Source organism: Protopterus annectens, chromosome 11.part0 (assembly GCF_019279795.1).
Source record: "Protopterus annectens isolate FY-2018-M chromosome 11.part0, PAN1.0, whole genome shotgun sequence".
Taxonomy (NCBI): Eukaryota; Metazoa; Chordata; order Ceratodontiformes; family Protopteridae; genus Protopterus; species Protopterus annectens.
Window position 1 is genome coordinate 1,376,237,891 of NC_056745.1, and position 24,082 is coordinate 1,376,261,972.

The following is a 24,082-nucleotide window of genomic DNA, read 5'->3' on the forward strand; positions in this document are numbered from 1 at the left end:
CAGAATCCTCATACAAATACATCCTAGTCAGATCAAATAAAAATACCAGCTGTCATCTGCAAGAGATCAAAGGCAAAGCAACAGAAAGTATAGCAGTAATAGGAGATGTGTGGGTGAGGCTTGTGAATATTTCTTTAACCTGTTGGCTTCTTTATTTCTAGACATAATAAACACATTTTTAAACTTTATTTTTTTATTTATTTATTGTTTTTGTTGGCTGGGAATTACCAAGTGGGCTCAGTCCAATTTACACTGAAGGACAGGGCAGAAAATCTCCAAAAGCAGCATTAATATATTCATATATCAAATTCATTTATCTATTAAAATAAACAATGTGCTCACATAATAGACATACATGTTATATGATGTAGCAGGCATAACAAAGTATTCAGAGGTTGTGTTAATGAGAGGCACTGACCTAACAAAGTTGATCACAGATTGTATCATGAGTTAGACACAAAATTCTAGAGACTTGCATGTGCATGTTAAAGAAGTACTGTAGACTTCCTCTTATCCGGTCTCACTGGGACAGGACCTTAGGCTGGATAAACGAATGGCTGGTTAATCAGAAAAAGTATACAAAATAGCATTTATAGGTTATAAATCATCTAGAATAACAGGATTTGTATTAATATGCATTTTTCTAATGAATATGAAGTCTAAAACTCAAATGTCTGTCATTATTTAGCCCAGAGGAGGAGGAAGTGTTATTCTTCTCTGTTCTTTTTTGCTAGGGCTATGGCAGAAACTTGATGGCCAGTTAAAGAGAGGCCAGATAAAAGGGGGTCTCCTGTAAAGTGAAGCAACAACATTTATGCATTTGCTCAGTTTTGCTTTGTGAAGCAAGATACAAATGCATGGAAAATTCTAATGTACATTGAATGTTTAGTATAAGAAATACAACATTTCAAGAGACCTATGTGTGCATGTATTTAGGCAAGCCAGTTGGAAATTATTGTAACCTCATAGGGGTGTAAAGGTGGAATAAAGAGGTAATATGGGTAGAAGAACTAATAGCTCTGTGAAATGAGAGAAGTAGGGGCGGTGAATTAAAGATCAGTGGAAGGATGCAACTGTGAATTCAGAATGCAAAAATATTTACACCTCAATAATCCCTACTTGTAAATTATCTCTCAGGTCAAGGAGTTAGCAACTAAAGCCTTCATGCAGACAGAACAGAAACTAAACAAATAACCATGATACCTAAATGCAATTCGAAGACTGTAACAAGAGCTATTCTACTTTAGTTTCATTTTCAAGTACTGCCCAGGTGAAATAATTCAGAAAGAAAAAAAAAGAGTGTTATAGGAAGCAATAGTTGTACATATCAAAAACAGAACAGAAAATAGTATGTAATAAAGACTGTACAACAACTAAGAGATAAATGAGCAATTATAAGAGAAATGTACATTTTAAAATTTTATGTGATAATGTTTCAGGTCTTCATCATGAAATGTTGTAGGGTAATGAGAGTCAGGTGGAGAAGGTGAAGTTAAAAGATGTTAGTAGAGGGGAGAGAGTAAGGCTGGAGGTTGAGAGGCCCTTATATGATGTGACCTGCTCTACTTTTGATGAGCGACTTTATTCTTTGCATGTAAAACGTTATATTCTAATCTGATTTATCAGGTTTTATTAAGTTGTGATGAAATGTAAATTAGCTGACTAAGATTAAAACCATCAGCAACAAGCACTCAAAAAAACACAGTGTCAAAACAATGCACATAGACAAAGTCACAATTTTTTTTTTTTGCAGTGGCTTGCGTCCACTGCAAATCCAAATGTGAGGCTTCAGCATCATATCCCAGTTTCTAAATATACTATCTTTGAAGACATAGAAAGTTTGCTTAGTTAATCACTTATCTTTATCCAAGTCACCAAACCTTACAGTCAGTATGTACATATTAAATATCACTTTCAACAAATTAACACCTTCCAAAATCAGCCACTGACACCCCACCCATTTACTAAACCAAGAATAAGTCTTCAAGTCACAGCAAAAGCTTATAACTAGTTAAAGTTTAGTGGGAAAGGTCTCATATCAGATTTGTGGCCCAGTCTGGATATAACAGTGGTATGACATGAAACATGATGCAAAAAATTACACAACTTATACATTAGCACAGGGGTGTACTCAGAAATGCTTATTCTTGTACTTGGAAGCTTATATTAATACCCCCACCTCATGTTTGAAACATTTACACTTCTTCAAATACGGCCCCTTAGGCAGAGCAAGAATGAAGGATCTTTTTCAACTGTTTTTCTACACAGTATTTAAAGTAGGTTATTTTTCAAATGATTATTTGTCTACAAGCTGTGCACATATTTTTAATTTTAGGCATTAGTTTAAGCAGTTATAGACATTGTATGACTTCTGTAATCCATATTTTGTGAGAGCTGCTCCAAGAACGATGCAATCACAGAGGTACCCTGAGTTTCCCTGACTATACACTTGTAGTAGGTTGAAAATCATGATACAAGTTTACATGCAAAGACTGTAGCTGTTATAAAAGTTGTAGAGTATGATTTGATAGCTACATTAATAGTCCATATACTTCCTAGATAATGGTAAATCATCAGAGAATGAGATTACACAGGCATGCTGGTCCTTTATGCATTCATTTACTTTTTGCTTGATGAGTCCCACTAGGCTTATGGTCTGTTTACAATGGAGACATAGAACAATAGTTCTACTGACTAGGACTAATTTGACAGAACAAAAGTTCCACAACTGACCTGCTGATAATATCTTAATGTGTATGTCAGTAGGAATATTTAGCTGAGACACCAGTTTAGCAACTTTGCTCTTTTTTTCTGAGATGCTCTAGGGTCTTTATGTAATACCAATGGACAAGCTGCACTCTAGTTTTATGCTTTCTATGTAAGCCAACAGCAATTGCTTTTTGTACTGGACTAGTTAATCAGAAGCCACAATTAACTACTTAAGCAGAAGCCACAATTATGTTGATTCAGTTACAGTTCAACATGGGAATGCAGTTTCTGCCATAGTAGCTTTGGCTGTTACAAACTATACCATTTTAGTACTTTAAAAAGCTGGAGGAGTATGAAAGAGAGAGAGAGAGAAAGAGAGAAGCAGGTCTAGTTTAATTTTTTTTATGCATTTTCTTCGTGTGACAAAGAGGTATATACACAATTAAGGATGCTTTACATTTGTTTCACTGCTTGCTAAAGGTGAGCGGTGGTAGTAATTTTACTGTTTTATCCTAGTTGCATGGCTTTCTGTTTCTTTGTGGCTATAGAACTCATTATTCAGATACAGTTGTTGTTTTCTCCCAGTGGAATGGAATGCACTTCAGTGTGAATTAAAAGCCTCCAAATGACAAATACATACTGAACAACACATGTATCTGAGCTTCAGTCAAAATAATGCCATTAATGTAATGCAAAGAATGAAAACTACATATCATAGGTTCATAGGGCCCTTATAAGCCTAGCTGTACAACCCAAATGTGACCCACAAATTTAATTTTAATAGGGGGTGATTTACTGACTGCCTCTGTCCATCAGAGACATAGGTGCCAGACTTGGGGTGAATTTCTGATTTCCCATCCACTGGTCCAAGTTGCACTTAAATTGAGATAGGAAGAACTCACAAGTAAAATTTAGGCCTCTTAATCCAGTAGATCTTGATGCTGTTTGTTTCATGGATGTGCAAATCCAATAGTTCTGATGCTGCTTGCTCCATGGATTTGCAAAAGGTTCATCAAAACAAGGTCCAGGGATGCCTCGTATGCCAAGCAAAGATCACCTCTCAGACGTCTATACGATACTGAGTAAAGAGACAGGTCTTTGGGGTGATCAGTGTAGGACATTGTGTTTACTCCCTGTATTCTTTTTGTCACTAACCTTTGTAGACATTCCTGTTGCTGCATGTGTCTGGTCAGGTGCATACTGAAGGGAGCATTACACTCTATGATGGGTCTAATGAAGGTTGAGTGCAGTGGTAGGATGGCGTCTCTGGACCTAGACCGCATGCCTTTGAAATTGAGAAACTTAGAAGGATTTTCTTACTACCTTGGACACATATTGGTTGAAGGCTATGTTACTGTCTACACAAGCTCCCAGATTCCTGAATAGTGACTCAACATTTAGAGGTGTCTTACTGATGACAATGTTACCCAGGATGGCTGACTTCCCAAAAAGTACTGTAATGCATTTCTTGGTACTGAGTTTTAAGCCATGGCTTTGGCATCAAATGTTTGTCTGTATTAGACCTTTATGAAGGGTGTTCTCATCTTGGGAGGACTCAATGACTGCTCCCAGTTTCCAATCATGTGTAAACTTGGCTTGCCAGATGCCTTTGACATTGGCTCTGACATCTAAGAAACAGAAGCATATGAGGAATGGACCTAGCACAGAGCCCTAGAGGACTCTACTGGTGATTGGCCTCTTTGTGGATGTGGCCTCACTGACTCTAACCTCCTGAGACCTATCAGTGAGCTAGCTAGCTATCAAGCATGTCATAAAGGGGGTTATATCTTGTTCTGTAAGTTTGTTGACAATGCTCAAGTGGAGTACTGTATCAAATGCTTTAGCCAGATGTAGGTAGGCAGTATGCACTGTTTTCTATTCATCTATTACATTAGTGACCTTTTCAGAGAAGTCCAGTAGATACAGTAAGCACTACCTTCTTTCGACAAAGCCAAACTGGGATGGGTGCAGTGTCTGGAGTCTCATATGTCCTTCCTGATAATTTCCAAGAGATTTTTTTCCATGCCTTTGCAAATAAGACTAGTCAGACTAATGCATTTGTAATTTCCAGGATCTGTCCTAGGTCCTTTTCTTTGAAGGGGGATGACCATCACAGTCTTCCACTCATGTGGTACAAAGCCTGTTTTAAGATTATAGTTAAATAATGTTTCCAGAGGTCCAGATAAGTCATATTTTAGACTGTTCAGGAGACATCCTGGGATGTTATTGGGATCCATTGAGTCCATGTTCTTGCTTTTACTGAGAGGAGTCAATACATGCTCTCTAGTTATAGTTGGATTATTTAGGTTTGAGGGTATTTTGGGGGGATGATTGGAGATGATGTGGGGGTAAAGGTAGAACTGAATTTGTATGCTAACAGGTTCAGTATATCACCTGGCTTGGTGAATGTGGCATACTAATTTCATGAAATTTAATTCACTTTCACTTATGGATGATGTCCATTCCTGTCATGGTATTAGAAACTCAAAAGATTAGGAGAAATTAAAAAGGCAAAAAATGTACATTGAAACTGGCTTCTCTACAGGTAGTTGAGGAGAAAGTCATGGTAGCCATTTGAAATGCTGAGATCCACTAGAACGAGTCCTGAAATGCAGAGACTTAATGTCTGAAAGATCAGACTTGTATATACCAAGCCTGAGATTCCATTTGTTGGAATATTCTCTTTTCTCCAAGGTATGACAATAGCAGAGTTGGTATATATACAGTAAGTTCCATGGGTGTGGTGGGCTTACCCCCCACATGGGGAGGCACAGGGGGGGTTGCTTCAATCCTCCTTACCAAAAAGAAGTTTTAAGGAGAACTGCGATTTTCAAAATTCACTCTTCTCCTGTGTTTTTGGTCTTTTTTTCAGGTTTTTATCATGTGACATTTTGAGTGATGCCATTTCAATAAGGAGCCAAAAATTCATTGGGCATCAGTTGCCTTGAAGGAAAAAACGGTGAAGAGCATAACACTGACTGCTGTTTTCTATAGGAAATCAGTGATGGTGCAGTTTCTAAGCACACACCAGCAATGGTTTCCCTCTTTTGAAAGATTTTGCCATTTATCTAGTTGGTGCAACCATGAAGTTGGTATGTGTAACTCTGTAAGTGTGGGTGGCTTGTTCCCACATCAGGGGTGCAGGGGACATGTGGTCCTACTTCAAAAATGCTAAACTAAGTTTTTTCAATTTTCTGTGATTCAGGCATAATTTTTTGGCATTTCCACTCGTCAGCATTGTGGCACTCAGGGTTTCATATTATAACTAGTTAAATCGATTACAAGTAAATACGAAGAAACAACTTGATCCTTCTCTTATGACAGTTATCTTAAAATCATCTGACAGCTGCAGCCATCATTCTGACACACACATAAAAGCTGAAATGCTTTCCGCAGTATCTCCAAACTCTTGCATTATATGTCTACCTTCCTCATGCAGTTAAACTTGTCTTCCACATAACATAATGACCCACTCTAATAATCATGTGGCTGTATTTGTGAACTTATTTCAATCTTCCACTTAACATTTGGAATATACATAGAGACATATTGCTTTAAATATTCTTTAAATATGTTTTAGTCTTTTAATTGGGTATATTTAACAAGTGACTAAAATTAAATATTATAATGAATACTTAACTACTATTATTATCACTTTTTATAGCTTTACAGCAGTCCGGGGACCTGAAATTTAGTTTGCAGTCTGTTACTTTCCTTGTCTCTCAAAGGTTGATATGAAAACAAAAGAAAACGTTATCTAATATGTTTGAGCAGGTGATTGTCAACATCATAGATGTCAAAACTGATTAGAATGATTACAGGATGCCATCATACGCTTCATTCTGAAATCTTCTGCTGTGTTCAAGTAAGGATATAAAATGATGCATCAATCAGGAACAAACAGATATCAGTGTGGGAGGCTGCACAGATGATAAAAGCACAGAAGGAAATCCACTGTAAACTTATTTGAAACTTGCAATAAACTCAAACGCAGCCTGATGTAAATGGCATATATATATTTTTTTTAAATATGCCTCTCATGCCCAAATGGCATTAGTTATAATGTCACTAAAAAAAAAACTCTAAGCACTAAGGTGCAGTTATGCTTTGAGAGTGGTTAAAGGGGTGCTTTTCTTTCAAAATTACTGTGATGCTATTTACTAATTCTGTACCAGTTTCTTAGAAAACATTTTGGTATTATTTTATACTACTGCAGGCTGTACAGTAGTAAGGTAGAAAGGCTTTTTAAAAGTCTAATTTGGAAAACAGTAATGTTTCTAGCATTATTTTCTTTTTATTTTATGTTTTTGCAAGACTTCTTTCGTATGAGGGTGACGAAATAATTTATGAATGGCATAAAATGTTTCTGAGATGCAGCTAGAACTAAAGTCTAAGAGATGGTATTAGAACACCTACTGGCAAGATGTTGACGAGACAAAGAAAACTTTAATTTTCTGACAGATGTAGATTACATATCTGTATTTTCAAATGAAATGAATAGCTTTATAAAGAAACCATATTCCTTCATTTAAAATGTGATTTATTACTGATTTTACAAGAGCAATACATTATTTTGCATGCAAGATGACAAATGCTTAATAATTGGAAGTATATAATGTGTTATAAAGGATAACATTTAGGAACTCCTTGAAAAGAACATGGTTGAAACATGTAATAGATTATTGCATTTATGTTATTATCTGGAGGATGAAGAGAAAAAATATTCTTTACCTTATTCAAATCAAAATTATAAGAATTCATATCAGATACTTCATTATTGTCTTGTTTATTACCTGGCTAACACTTTTCACCACACATTTTTTTGATCTTGTATGTAATGCCCTAATTACTTTTTTCTGGGATTATATAATAACACAACTGTTTCAAACTAATTCCAATTTCAATATTTTCAACTTTTGTAGCTTTTTCTGTCTTATTTTTTCTTAATATCTATTTTCCTATAATTATCTTTTTCTATTTTTCACTCTGTTTTTTCTTTCTCTTCTGTTTTAATCTATTAATGTACTCTAATTTATTGTTATAATTTTGGTTTGACTTACCATATAAGGTTGCTATAATAAGTTTTTAAATAGGTTTAAAGGTCCGGTTGAGTCTTTCCAATAGTCTCTCATTGATATGAACAAGGGTGCAGTGAAAATGAACACATGTAAAATATATTTCTGTCCTAAACAGCTTTTAAATGCTGTACATAGTCAATTATTTAGCATAACGTTTTGTTGTACTTACACAGTGCTCTAGTTTGTATGTATATTTATTGATCTGTGAGATCTCTTGATGATACATTTTTAAATACTTATTAACCCTTTTGCACTTGATGTTGTGAAAATGGATAAATAACAAATTGGACAGTCCATAAATATAAATATGTTTGGATGTTAATGGGAAAGTAAGCACGTAAAAGTAAATAAATATACAAATAAATAGTGAAACAATCAAATAAATAAAAACACACTTTGATTTGCTATTCCTACCACTGATACCACCTTTATTTATTACTCTGGAACGTTCCCTTCAGGAGTCCATACCCTCAGTTTTTAAGGCACTTGAGTTTAAAGATTTATTTGTTTGTTAATAAGTGGCATTGTATGGACCATGGAAGAAAAAGAATTGATATTTCTTTTTGTACCCATGTCTTTTTTTATTTATGTGCTTCTTTTTCTTTCTTTCTTTCTTATATATTTATGTATGCATCTGTGTTTTGCTATCTCGGTTGCCCAACTGGAATAAGGCCCATTTTGAGTGGCAGTTTACGAGGAAAAAGCTAGACAAAAATGTTGAAGTTGTTGTTGTTGTTGTCTTTCAGCTTTTCCCGGTTAGAAGTCGCCACAGCGGAACTCCGGTCCGCTAATGATTGGCAGTAGATTTTTCAGGGTGCTGAGTTGCCAGCTCAATGGCCAACCTTCAACGAGGGCACACCCATTCACGCATGTCTTTCGGAACGCCACTCGACCCGCGGGGAGGACTTGCAGACTCCAATATAAACAAGTATAATGAAGCAGGGTTAAAATGATTTTATTACTTGTCTTGCAGTGGTGATGGAGAGTAAAGGGAGATGATATATATTACTTTTATTTTTTTTTTTTGTCTATTTAAGCCCAAAATGTAAATACATTCTCAATTTTATTTTTTCACTCTGTTTCCCGTTTTAAAGAAATGAGGTATATTGTTTTTCAGTCATGACAATGCCTTTGTTTAGATAGTTTTTTTTTTATCTCTTGTGTACTTGCATTAGAGTTTCAGAAGGAAGTAAATATAGTAAATATTTATTTATTTTATTTATTTTTATTTTTATTTAACATTTGTTGACCGGGAAATATAGCATTTATATTCTTTATTCTACATTCTGTCAACAGCTAACATGATGAAATGGTATTCTGTTTTCTAGTAAAGCTAAATATATTTCAGTGTAACAGTGAATACTCTATAGTTAACTTGTGAGGTCTTTTAAAAACCTGTAAATCATCTTACTTTTACCAAGAAACTGAAGGGAGTTCGGACAAGAGTTCACATGATGAAACTACTTTTGCTCCAAAAGTATCTTGAATTTTATAATTTCACACTGTGGAGTTTTTTATATTGCATTATCTCATATGCAATTACATGCCTTAAAGAATAGAATTAATAGTACATGTGCTCCTGTTTAAATAATCCATTAATTTCAAAACCTCAGACAATTTTGAATAATACTCATCTCATACAAAATCTACACGGGTCTATATCACATAGTCAAAGTCTTAGAACTTCGAACACGTAATGTTCAAACCATTATGTTCGAAGTTACAAAACTTCGACTATGGATAAAAAAAAAAACAGAAAACAAAATAAACTGTTTTAAGCAGGGGGGCAAGCCCCCAGCAACCCCCACACCCCCCGCTACTTAAACATACCAACTCTGAGATCGCACCCCATTGAACAAAATGGAAACCTCCACTTATGGAAATTACCATTGAAATGCTCGAACTTTTACAAATTCGAACTTATGGTCTCGACCATATGAGGTTCGAACTTGTAAAAGTTTGACTACGTTATAGGAACCCAATATACAGAATGTTTACATGTCATGATTCCTGTGTGGCATACATTATCACCAACCTTTCTTTCCTTAACTGATCAGCCTCTAAATTATTGGAGTTATACATCAAATCTTGTATATAGCTAATTTCTTTCATGAATGAAAAGTAACATTGTATCTCTTTCCTGATAGGAGATTTCTATTCTGACAAGCCTTTCATATCCACTTCTTGAAGCATGTGCATATACAGTTAATTTCCAGTACTGCAGTTGAAAATCATTACATTTCTTTTTACTCACATGCAAAATTACCCAATTAATCATCTCTTCATCACCGATTAAATATTGTTGATCAAGTGCATATAAATGTTTCATCATGTTTTCCATATCTACTTCTTTTTATGCTTTATATTTCACAAGTAAGTTATTCTTCTATTGCAAAACATTATCTGTGGTCTCAGTGCCTTGGGCATGCACTTCAGAGAGCATAGTTGGGTCTGTAAATCAACGTTGTTGTCTCATTATGGTCTATTTCTTTTTCCTGTTTGAGCATACCTTTTCTGTCTTTCTATAAAGGCTCTAGACTCATAATCATCTGGTTCGTCTTGTTGCAGAAACACAACACAAGTTCAGTCATAGCTATCATATACTTGTAATTATGACTGACTTAATTACATTAAAATGTTTCAATGGGAGTGTTTTTACCATTAGATTGAAGAACATTTTAGAGCTCCTATTCTGTGTTGTATTCTTGTACCATTCAAAAGCCTTTATCAATAATATAAAAAAATACATAAACATTTTAGACATATATTAAAGAAATCTTACATCCCAGCCAAAAATTCAACCCCGGTAACTCAAAATTGCAATACAGTTTACCTCTTATTTTATAGATAGTATAGCATCTCTGTCCAAGGATTCCTCAACATCTAATCCCAACCCTGCCCAACAGCCACATAGGTTCATAGGGTCATAGGCTAATGACCACAAGGGCCTTTTTAAGCCTAGCCATGCGTCCAAATCTCTGACAAATTCTGATACCCTTGATAAGTGTAAGTATGGGTCTGGGAGATGAATCAATTACAAGTTACCTGTGTCCATTAGAGACATAGGTGTCAAACCAGGGATGAATTTCTAGTTTCCCATATTACTGGTTTCACATATTACCATATCCACTTTCACCTTCCAACCTGTGCCCACATCCTATATAAAACTATTCTTAAACAAACTCAAACTGTGCTCTTCTTCAGTTGATGACCTTCCAAGCAAGTACCTAAAACACAACATCCAATACCATTGTCTATCCTGTCTCAGTCCTTAAAATAGGTCAATCCAGGAATCCTGTGTTCCCTCTCCCTGGCAAAAGTCACACATTTTCCCTCTGCAGAAAGGAGGAAAGTCAACAAATATTAATAACTTTAGTCCTGTAGGAAGATTATCTCTCCTCACTAAAATACTTGGAAACATATTTAAAACAATTGCAAGACTATTTCCTGCAGGAAGAACTCCTATCCCCTACACAACATGGCTTCCATCCTTCCCATAGTATGAGCACTGCCCTTCTAATCTATATAGATACTGTAACTAAAGCTAGAGATAATGGAAAACTAGTCTCTTCTTTATTTATAGACTTATCTAAAGCCATTGACACAGTTTGTCACAGAAACATTCTACGTCAAATGTCCTCACTATGTCTCTCCTAGCCCACCCTTCTGTGGTTCAAATGCTACCTGTCCAATAGGTATCACTGAATAAAATGGCACTCCATGCACTCTCCTTACCTCCCAGACACCACCAGGCTCAATCCTTGGCCACTTCTTCTTTAACATTTTCGCCAACAGCCTCTATACATTCACACAACAGGCCACCCTAATACAATATGCAGATGATTCCACTCTCATTTGCACATCTGACAAGATGGTATACCTCCAAAAAATTAGTCAGGAAACGTTAGCTAAAGAAACACAGCTTTGTACAATGTAGAAAGAATATATATACGTCGTTGTTGATGAAGAAACCACAGAGCAAAAAATGAAAATATAGTCACAAAAACTAAGGTTTCAAGCAAGCCTCACAGGAATAATAAATAATTATTAGGAAAATTGAGAAATCCTTTATTCTGTTGAACAGGTAAGCACTTTCGTGGTTCAAATCCACTTCATCAGACCATATTAAAATCACAAGTAAACTGACAAATATTTAAAACACAGAACAACCAACCAAAACGACTGAAAAAGGGAGGGAAAACTTATGTAATAGATATGCAAAACCTGGCTGTTCAAAAAAGCACTTCAGGAAAAGTAATCTATCAGCAACAATGGTGCAGCATATAAATGTAGAGCATACACACACACACACACATATATATATATATATATATATATATATATATATATATATATATATATAAAGAACTAGTGTTGTAGATACATTCTCTGCAAACCTATATGTGAATAATTATAAAATATATATATATATATATATATATATATATATATATATATGTATATAAAATAAATAGTATAGTATATAAAAAATATATAAAATCCATATTGTGCATATATACATTACGGCATTTAAAGAGAGAATTTTAGAGCATTTGAGGGATATTAGAAATGCTAAAGAGACAAATGCATTGGCTATGCATGTCAAAAATGAAGGTTCTGCACATAAGTTTAGGTTCCTAGCCTTAGAACTTATACAACATACTTAACAACATTTTTGGGTTCAGGCACTTAGGCAGTGTGACATTTCCCTGTGGTACATTTGACTGGGGATACATGGCTGAAGTGACATTCAGCTGCAGAGAAATATGGCTGTTTGCAAATTCCCTGTGGGCAAAGAGAAGCACACACTGCCATGCTCACAGCTTTAATAGCCAAAGGTATGGTGGCAGAAGAAGTAATGACTGTTGTGCTCATTGTAGAGGACATACTTATATAACTACAACATGTAGAAGTGTGCTACAGCACGGAGGAAATCCTGCAGGCTACTGTAGCCACATTTATGCTCCAATATGCATTTTAGGTAACGTTCCCTAGACACTGTGAAGGGGGAAGTGGTCCACACACTCCAATTATAAAGGCACTGCCCATTGTGCACTGCACACTGACATGCCCTCTGGCCAGCCTGCTGCTGATGCCTGCCATATTGCCTGTTGTCTCATGTTTCCTTGGGGACCATGGACATTGTTTTCCCCCTGTACATTTGGTTATTAAATCTGTGGGCATGGCAGTGTATGCTTCTCTTTGCCCACAGGGAATTTGCAAACAGCCATATTTCTCTGCAGCTGAATGTCACTTCAGCCATCTGTCCCCAGTCAAATGTACCACAGGGAAATGTCTCGCTGCCTAGGAGCCTGAACCCGAATATAGAAATAACATGCAGTTCCACTGATAGAAAATGTTAAAACTCAGAGACAATGCAATGCCTCTTATTAAAATAATATCCTTCAAAACGTAGTTTGCTTGACGTTTTAGGCTCTGTGGGCCTTTTATCAAGACTTTAAAGTCCATTAACAGTCTAAAGCTCAGGGGGGCTATATAGTAAGATATATGAATGTGTGATAGAAAGCATTTCATGACTTCTGTGTCCAGTGTTTTTTGTAGCATGTGTATAACCTGATGTCAAAAAAACTTCTGCACTATGTAGTCATCTAATAATCTACATTAATTTTGGTGTTTGGTGTACTGATTATACAAATTCTGAGGTATTCAAATGTTCCTGTTGCATAAAATTGTAATCATTATTGTCCATTATAAGTTAACAAAAAACTTAAGTAATGTTTGAGTTAAATTGTTTCTTGGTTCATAAACTGAGAACTGCATTACCAATGTGGGTTTTTATTAATGCATTCAGTGCAGTTTATCTTGAAAATCACAATTAATAAAGAAAACTTTTTACATAAAACCCCAAGAAACTTTACTTTTTCGCTAGATGGATAATTTAATAATGTATTCTGCCTTCTTTCTTACAGGGTAAAAGGGGAAGAAAGGGACAATCCCTTCCATGTGTAAAAGGAGCTACTGGAGATCCTGGACTCAAAGGGGACCTAGTAAGTTAACTGGTATTCTCCACGGGTGTTGTTTCACAACAGATTCAGTATAGTGCTAAGCAGAAATTGTATTTTCTGCAGCAAATTATATAATCCAAGAAAATGTTGAGTGTGTGTGTGTGTGTGTGTGTGTGTGTGTGTGTGTGTGTGTGTGTGTGTGTGTGTGTGTGTGTGTGTGTGTGTGCTTGAGCCTGTGTGCAGTATGTGTGTTGGAGATCGAGAATTGAGTAAAAATCTAAGCTGCCACCAAGAACAGCATTGACTAGTTCCCACACAGAATGAAAGCTGCACTATAACTCTATATGACGCTCATATTTTTAGGTAGATGATCCTTATTTTGGATTGGTATTTGCCTTCACATTAGGAGATGTTAATGTATACACCTCGATCACCGTGTCCATTTTGTAATTTCAGTACTACTTGCAGACAGTAAGAAGTGCTTTACTGAAGTGTTAATGCTTTTATTATATAACCAGCAAATGCAGTCTCTAAATGATTTTCCAGTCTTTATTTTACAAACCAAATTACATTTCTACAAAATATTAGTACTGCCCTGATTGGCATGGCTTTTCTAGTAACATGTTGTTAGTGTCTCTCTCAGTTATGCCAACTTATCCTGCTATAACATGGGGTTACATCACAATTAAACTGAGAGATATGCATTATTTCAAATAACGTTCCAAGTCTGTAATGAAACACTGTCTAAAGAATAGTAACTGAAGGTTCAGTATTTTCTGCATTTTTTAATTTGTACTGCTTTGTAATTACTTTTTACGTTTTTATTTTGCTTTCGGTACACATTCCTTATTTACATATGTCATGTTAGATACCTTTTTATAGCAATGAAAAATAAGTATAAGAATATTAGTACTACTATATTATAATAAATGTGAGCATATCATTTTAGGCTGATTTGTAATAAACTCACATTATTGCAGGATTACAAGGTGATCCTGTCTGCCTGCAATAATTAACCAACTGTGTTAGCAAATTAGCATGATAGTGAAAATCTCTGATTCAGAGATATAGTAAAGTCACACAGAGAAACACCTCATTAACATGTTTCTAAACTGATCACTGCACTGTCAGATCTTGGCATGTTAGTGTACTTCTTAGTAGCCCATGCATTGTGTTTGCATAGGCATTCTACCATACACACACACACACACACACACACACACACACACACACACACACACACACACACACACACACACACATACACACATTCAGTCATCCACAACAAGCCTGTATATAATTGTGGAAACACCCACACAGCCATAGACATACTCTAATGCACACAAATACACACACACACACACACGTGTGTGTGTGTGTGTGTGTGTGTGTGTGTGTGTGTGTGTGTGTGTGTGTATGTGTGTGTGCAATGCGACGTATGCATAAACAGACTCAGCATCCATTTACCTAACACTTGTAGTATGACCAGCAAGGCAGACATGTACACATGCATGCACATACACACACACACACACACACACACACACACACACACACACACACACACACACACACACACACTCACAAACAAGGTTCTATTGTATTTACCTGTATCGTGAGAACTCCTTAAGAGTAAATGTGTTTTTCTTCCCAGAGTAAAATTTTACTTTCTCAACCAAGTTAATTGTGAGAATTGAACATTTGTAAGGGAGACCACATGACTAATTAGTATTAGCCACTCCCTCAGACTGCTGCATTAGTATCTATGCTACTGTCCACACAAGTGGAAAACCGTAGTAGTAGAGCAGTCTCAGAAATGACCATGATGGGGAAACCTTCTGCGGTATGGCTTCAGTATCACGGTAAGCCATTCTGAATACTAGGAATGTCTTTGCATATTTTTCTTATTGTTATTTCTCACATTGCAATAAATCCTGGTATTCCATATACACTTTATTCATTTCTAACTGGCTATTTGATTGTCTGTAGATTACTTGCGTCATTTATTTATTTATTTTAGCTATTTGACTTTGTAACAGAATAGGCACACTGGTCCATGACCTAGGCTATGAAGCAGAAAGGTAACTTAGTATTCAATGGAATACAATAGAATAACATATTCACCACAGGCCCTGGTAACCATAGACCCATTAATCTTGCTGGCTTCATATGTAAACTTTGCCTCATTAATCTGGGCAGTCACAGTCTCTTATCTCTAGATCCTTATCAGTTCAGCTTTGTGCTGCCTCTTTAACCTCATTAATTTCTTGGGAACAGTAATCAAAGTGGTGGATAGTGATTATGCAGTGCATACAGCATATCTAGACCTTACCAAGGCCTTTGACACTATTCCTCATACAGACATTATTGATAAACTTGTAAATCTGAATATAAATCCTTATATTATGTGATGGATAGCTAACTGGTTGTGTGACAGAACCTAAGTAGTTAGAATTGTAGTGCCACTTCTGAAAACAAAAAAAAGTTACAAGTGGTGTACCACAGGGCTCAATTTTGGGCCCTCTCCTATTTGGCATTTATTTCTCAGACCTTCAGGCCCGCATGCCAGCCCTATAGTTAACTAGGTTTACAAACAACTGTAAATTGTGGGCTTTTAATAGGTCTTCAACAGCCTCAGAATTGCTCCATCATGGGTTAGACTATGTTAACAAGTGGTGCAAGGACAATGGTCTCATATTAAATGGAAACAATGTAACATAGTTCATTCTGGTAAACAAAATCAGTTCATTCTGGTAAACAAAATAATTTCACTTATCAAATAGGTGATACACCTCTTACATTTGACACTATTGTAACCAAATAGGCGATGCACCTCTTAAATTTGACACTATTGTAAGGGATTTAGGCATTCTTGTTGATAATTCCTTATCATTTGATGAGCACATCTCTACAGCAGTTCTGAATGACTTTTATCAATTTATTTCCAAAGGTATCTCCATTAGATCCAAATTAGTCTTAATTCCCTGGCCCTTTTGGCATATATTTGTGTACACATATCATATAACTTGAGATATCACAGAAATTCATATATGAAAAGACCAATGGTCCCCAAAATCTTTGTTATCAGGAGACGCTGTCAAGTCTTTCTCTGTACTCAGTGTCTTAGAGACTCCTCTGTGGAGATCTGTGCCTTGACTTTTGAACCATAAAAGATCCAACCCTATTTGACTTTCTACTCCTTTGCAGAACTAATGGTACCTCAAATACTTGGTTAAAGGATCTAAACCTTCATAGCAGATAAATAAGACATGCTAGTATGATAGATCCATATTCAATATATCCCCTGCCACTGGAACAAACTTCTACTACATGTCTAGCACAGCAGCACCTCTGACACCTTCAAGGTCAGCCTAGATAACTGGATGGGCATGCTATCCTGTCTGTCCTATCTTGCCCTCTTTGGAGCTAGAGGGAAGTTTTGAATAGGGTCTGTTGACTAGGCTTGGAATTGTTTGCAGACTGATTGCCTAGTAATTACCTATAAACCTCTGAACATAAGAATCAAAAAGAGAATAGCAAGGGATAACATTGCATGCAATGTGATAAAGTATTATAAAAACAATGACAACGTAACAGGATGATCTTATAGAACAAAAGCTTGTAATAAAATTGTTTTAATTTTTTTTTTTTTAATTTTTTTTTTTTTTGTAATAAAAGTTTGTAATGGGATACAGTAGTGTAACAAGTAATCAGAAGAGCTAACATTGCATGTGATGGTATACAATATTATAAAAGAATAATCAAAATGTAAGAGGACAATATAATATAAGATAACAAGAGTAAACATTGTATGCAATGGGATACAATATTATAAAGAATGATCACAATGTAACAGGACAATGCAGTATAAGATAACAACAGTAAACATTGCATGTAATGGGATACAATATTATAAAAAGTAATCACAACATTACAGGACTATGTAATATAAGGTAACAGCAGTGAACATTGTATGCAATGGGGATACAGTATTATAAAAAATAATCAGAACATAACAGGACAATGTAACACAAAATAACAACAATAAACATTGCATGAAAGTAAATTTAGAAGTGTAGAAATATTTACATTCATGTAAGACAATTAAATATTGTATGTGTATGCAGGAAAATACTAATTATGTATGTGTAGTTGAGAGTATGTCATTAAGTAATATGAAACTAGGAAGCTATATCAACAGAAGCAGTTTATTCATTGTATTGAATCATTTGGTGTGTACTAAATACTTTGCAACCCATTTTCAGGTATAAGAATAAAAGTAACAACAATAAAGACATATACTACTTATAGTTAAATAACGTAACATGACAACATGAGCAGAAATTCCAACATTCAACTGGAGCACCTTAAGGTTCGGAAAAATAATATGTCAGTACTACCGTGTTTGTAGTTTTGAATATCATGGAGACCCGGAAGTGATGATGGAACTAAATCAATTCAGAATTTACCATCTAGTCACAAAAAATTAGATACAATACCTAATTTTTTTATGTGTTTAACTACAATGAAAGGCATATTCATAGCCAAGCTTCTGGAGAGAAAGTTTTTTTTATGGGTCAGCTGCCACTACTCAGGTACTGCTACAGTGCAGTAAGGCAGATGAAAACTCTGTCCAAATTGTATTTCTTGTCAGTGATACCTTTGTAAATGAATCAGATGACATCACCCATGTTTGTAGGAGCAAACTAAATACAGAATGGTAACATTCAATCAGTGTACTTCATTACAAATCAAAAGCCAAATAATATGCAAAACTAGATTTATATTTTGCCAAACTGTACATCTTCCCATGTTTGAAAATATATCCATGTGTGCATATGTGTGTGTGTGTGTATGTGTGTGTGTGTGTGTGTGTGTGTGTGTGTGTGTGTACGTGCATGTATGCCCTGTTGCCCACATGCGTACTTCTGTGTGTGTGCACGTGTGTCCATGTGCATGCTTGTGTATATATGTGTGTGCACATCTGTCCATGTGCATTGGTGTGTGTGTGTGTGTGTGTGTGTGTGTGTGTGTGTGTGTGTGTGTGTGTGTGTGTGTGTGTGTGTGTGTGTGTGTGTGTGTGTGTGTGTGTGTGTCGGTGTGTGTATATACATGTGTGCATCTGTACATGTGCATGTTTGTGTGTGTGTTTACGTGTCTGCATGCATGCTTGTGTGCATGTGTGTGTCTGTGTGCAAGCTTATGTGCATGTGTACATCTGTACATGTGTGTGTACCCATGTGAGTGTGTGTGTGTGTGTGTGTGTGTGTGTGTGTGTGTGTGTGTGTGTGTTTGTGTGTGTGTGTGTGTGTGTGTGTGTGTGTGTGTTAACTTTTTTTGTGGCAGTCTTTAATCATCTTTCCTTGTGTACATCTGTACATGTGTGTGTACCCATGTGAGTGTGTGTGTGTGTGTGTGTGTGTGTGTGTGTGTGTGTGTGTGTGTGTGTGTGTGTGTGTGTGTGTGTGTTAACTTTTGTTGTGGCAGTCTTTAATCATCTTTCCTTGTTAAAAATATTACAAATTCTTAGTTTATGGTACAGTACTTTTCAAATGACTACATAGTATTCTCAGTAGTTATTGTTTAGCATGCTCATTGCTTCTCACATTGCTACAGGAAGTGTTACACCTCAATTTGTACATTATTCACCTTCAGCAAAGGAGTCAGGCAAGATGAAATGTAAAGATCAATAAGCAGCCTTTTGTCACATGCTGCTCACTGCTAAACTAACTTGTTCAGCTGTCATGTGATACGTGTGCTAATTGTACCGATGCCATGATACGTTCAGGTGAATCACATCATATCCCTCTTCCTGCTGCTACTCATGATTTCTGCTGTATTCTGCCATACAGTTTGGATTACTTATTAAAGCTGTTTCAGAATGCCAGCATTGGCTTCATTTCTTGATATAAAAGAATATCTAACATACCTTCATTATTTGCTAACTACTTTTCATTACATTTTGTTTTATGCTTTACATTTTCTGCAATTTTTCCATTTAGGGAGAGGCAGGCAGTGAAGGTGTGAAAGGAGAAAAGGGGGAACCTGGATTATCTGTAAGTGGTTCATTGTTTTGTTATTTTTTTTTTACCTTGACAGTCATGAAATGTTGCATGGCACCTAACATCCTAATGAAAGTGTTTATGCTATAATACAGAACGTAGATCTATATTGCATAGTCATGTAATTTTTGTTTACATTTTTCTAACTATACTACACACATATTTATTTATCTATCTAAATATAGATAGAGAGATATGTGTGCATGTGCCTGTGTGTGTGTGTGTGTGTGTGTGTGTGTGTGTGTGTGTGTGTGTGTGTGTGTGTGTGTGTGTGTGTGTGTGTGTGTGTATGTATGTATATATGTGTGTGTGTGTGTGTGTGTGTGTGTGTGTGTGTGTGTGTATGTGTTTGTGTCTGTGTATACTCACACACATTTTATATAAAAATACATGCACATCTAACTCTGCACTTTCTCTCCATATATAGAGAGAGATTACACATATATCCAGGTGTTTGATATTCACCAAATGCTCTCTTTACAGAGTGCTGTCTATGTTGAGTTGTGGAGCTTGAAAGGTTAAGTGTGGGTTCTTTATGTTAATGCAGACACTTTCAGATATTTTGAAAGTTTTGGCATTAGGTGTTAGTAGTGTGTGTGCAGTTGTTTGCAGGTTATGGTGGCAGTAGGGGCTATGAGGGTTATGCTAAGGAATAGGTTTATTGCTGTGCAAGTGTTTGCAGGTTATGGCTACAGTAAGTTTTAACTAAAGGGCAGTGATTTAGCATTATGTGAACGTTTGTGAATTAGGGTTACAGTAATGGTTAGGGAAGGGGACAGAGTTGGTGCTGAGTATTTGTTATGTAGTATGTTTCTCTAACCTATCTTGTTTAGTGGTAGTATTATGGAAAGGATTTTGTACCCCTGCACTACCTTACTAACGTGCTTTAATATGAATCATAGCCTTGCCCTTGTCCCTAACTCTGATCCTAACCCTACTTCTTACCTTAGAAACTCTCTTTCTGTAACACTATGACGGTTCAGACAAATTTTGTCTGATGGTAGTTGTAGGATTTTGTGACAGGACTGCAGAAGGAATGTGAGTGACTTTCGTTTGTGATCTACTTTATTTTCATTATTCTTTTTTTGTAAGGTTGCTTTTCAAAATAACCACATTGATGTATTTTGATGATTAGACATAAACCGATGTATGAATAAAATAATGTCAGTGGTACAAATGGCAGCACACTCACCATAGCTGCAGAAGGCTGTAGGTTTTATTTCCACACCAGGTAGATGGATTGCTGACACAGCAGTGCAGCATAAGGGGGTGGGGTGCTACACTCCTGAGTGTGTCCTTCTTCGGATGAGACATTAAACCAAGACCCCATCTGCTTGAGTTGGTGATTGCTCAGGTGCATGTAAAAGATCCTGCAGTACCTCTCAAAAAGAATAGGGGAAGCACCTTGATGCCCTGGCCAGATTTCTCCTAGTAGTATAAATACCACTTTGGGTCTCTCCTGAAAAGAGGCATCTAGCCTTGTGCGATGAACCCTGTCAACAAAGGATTCATAAAAATAAATGTAAATGTACACACACACACACAAACACACACACACACACACACACACACACACACACACACACACACACACACACACACACACACACACACACACACACACACACATATTATCTTACACTGACCTTTTCTTATGATGTATCCTAGTAGCTAAAATGTATTGAATATCATAAATGATACAATCACAAACTTGTAAGGGTAAAGGAATATTACATTAATATATAATTTGTCTCATATTCTGCAACAACAGTAGTTACATAATAGCGGTGGTGCAGTGGTAGCATTGGTGCCTCACAGCAAGAGGTTCCCCCATTTGATTCTCGGCTGGAGTGCGGTGAGTGCCTTCTTTGTGGAGTCTGCATGTCCTTCCTGTAGTTGGGTAGGCATTCAAAAGAGATGCGTAAATGGGCGTGCCTTCACTGAAGGTTGAACGTCGAGCTGGCACCACGGCATTCGTCAAAATCTACTAATAATCATTAGCAGACCGGAGTTCCACTGTGGCGACCTCTAACTGGGAAATGCCAAAAGATAACAACAACATTAAGTAGACATCATGCATGGGAACTCGGTTAAGTAAGAGATTATAGAGGAGGGGAAAAAAGCATGCAACTCTAATATAGTATGACAGAATATTAACCAGAAACATAAAGTAGTGACCAAAAAGATTTGAAAATGTGATCATGTGGCTGTGAGGTATATGCAATCATTATATAATGAAAAGCATTAGTATCACATAACAAATGCTGACCTTTCACATCCTGTTTAGAGCAAGGAAGAGCAATATGAGAAAAATGGTAGTAGAATGATCTAAAAGCACTACCTGTACACTATCACCTGGTAGTAGAATGATCTAAAAGCACTACCTGTACAATGTCACCTGGTAGTAGAATGATCTAAAAGCACTACCTGTACACTGTCACCTGGTAGTAGAATGATCTAAAAGCACTACCTGTACACTGTCACCTGGCAATAGAATGATCTAAAAGCACTACCTGTACACTGTCACCTGGTAGTAGAATGATCTAAAAGCACTAGCTGTACACTGTTACCCAGTAGTAGAATTATCTAAAAGCACTAGCTGTACACTGTCACCTGGTAGTAGAATGATCTAAAAGCACTACCTGGACACTGTCACCTGGTAGTAGAATGATCTAAAAGCACTACCTGTACATTGTCACCTGGTAGTAGAATGATCTAAAAGCACTACCTGTACACTGTCACTTGGTACTAGAATGATCTAAAAGCACTACCTGTCCACTGTCACTTGGTAGTAGAATGATCTAAAAGCACTACCTGTCCACTGTCACCTGGTAGTAGAATGATCTAAAAGCACTACCTGTACACTGTCACCTGGTAGTAGAATGATCTAAAAGCACTACCTGTACATTGTCACCTGGTAGTAGAATGATCTAAAAGCGCTACCTGTACACTGTCACTTGGTACTAGAATGATCTAAAAGCACTACCTGTCCACTGTCACTTGGTAGTAGAATGATCTAAAAGCACTACCTGTCCACTGTCACCTGGTAGTAGAATGATCTAAAAGCACTACCTGTACACTGTCACCTGGTAGTAGAATGATCAAAAAGCACTACATGTACACTGTCACCTGGTAGAAGAATGATCTAAAAGCACTAGATGTACACTGTCACCTGGTAGTAGAATGATCTAAAACTACTAGCTGTACACTGTCACCTGGTAGTAGAATGATCTAAAAGCACTACCTGTACACTGTCAACTGGTAGTAGAATGATCTAAAACCACTACCTGTATACTGTCACCTAGTAGTAGACTGATCTAAAAGAACTAGCTGTGCTGTACACTGTCACCTTCTATTAGAATGATCTAAAAGCACTACCTGTACACTTTCTCCACAACTATGTGCAGATAAATCTATGCACACCTAGTGACACTTGTAGTACAAATACACACATGTGACCTTGAGAGAAGGAATACTGCCACAGGATGTCTACTATATTGAATTGTCTTGTAAAAGAACAGTATACAGAAATATATGCTTGGAAAGCATGCTACATTGAAACATTCACCACGTTTTTAAGCATGGATTTCACTATGAGTCGTCAAGTTACAAATCCAACAAGAACCAACTCACTGAGCACACCTGCTTGACAAATCAACCAGTCAAACAATTAAATGTGTTTTTCCCGTACAGGAAAGTCTCTGTTTGGGGAAATGTAGGGGATACGTCGCCCTCAAATTTATATATACTGACACTGATTTGGGGAGTTTAACTTTGTCAAAATGTGCATGACATGGTGGTTTCTCGGTGAATTATAAATTGACATTATACATCAGTCTTAAAGATAATCTACTTAGGTAACCACACCAGGAAGTAAGTGCACACACAGCCAGGAAATGGAACAGCTCCTTGTAAGTTCACCAAAGCAGATTCAGTAAATCCAGGTAGGCACCAAACGAATTCAAATAATTCCTTTATTCAGAACCACAGAATAACACACAAGCGCTTTCGCTCAGAGGAATTCTGAGCTTTATCAAGTGACACCATGCTGTTAAATCAGGTGTCTTATATACCTTGAAAATCCTAGATTAATTAGAAAGCACTGCCAATTAACAATTTAAAGAGACTATGCACTTTTCCACATGCTTAAAAACTCCATTAAAACAAAATGTATAAAAAAGTAGTGATAGAGTATGCTTAAAATAATGCATTAATGCATCTGTTACTACTAAAAATGTTGATAACATAAAAATAAACAAAACATTAT

The 24,082-nt window shown here is 36.4% G+C and overlaps 1 protein-coding gene across 1 annotated transcript in view; it reads left to right on the forward strand.

Moving 5' to 3' along the window:
- Positions 1-24,082, forward strand: part of LOC122815075 — a 3,014,144-nt gene that overhangs the window by 2,512,010 nt on the left and 478,052 nt on the right. Inside the window, exons 102-103 of the mRNA XM_044087319.1 lie at positions 13,718-13,795; positions 19,756-19,809. Coding sequence (XP_043943254.1) covers positions 13,718-13,795; positions 19,756-19,809 — 132 coding nt within the window. The remainder of the gene's footprint in view (positions 1-13,717; positions 13,796-19,755; positions 19,810-24,082) is intronic.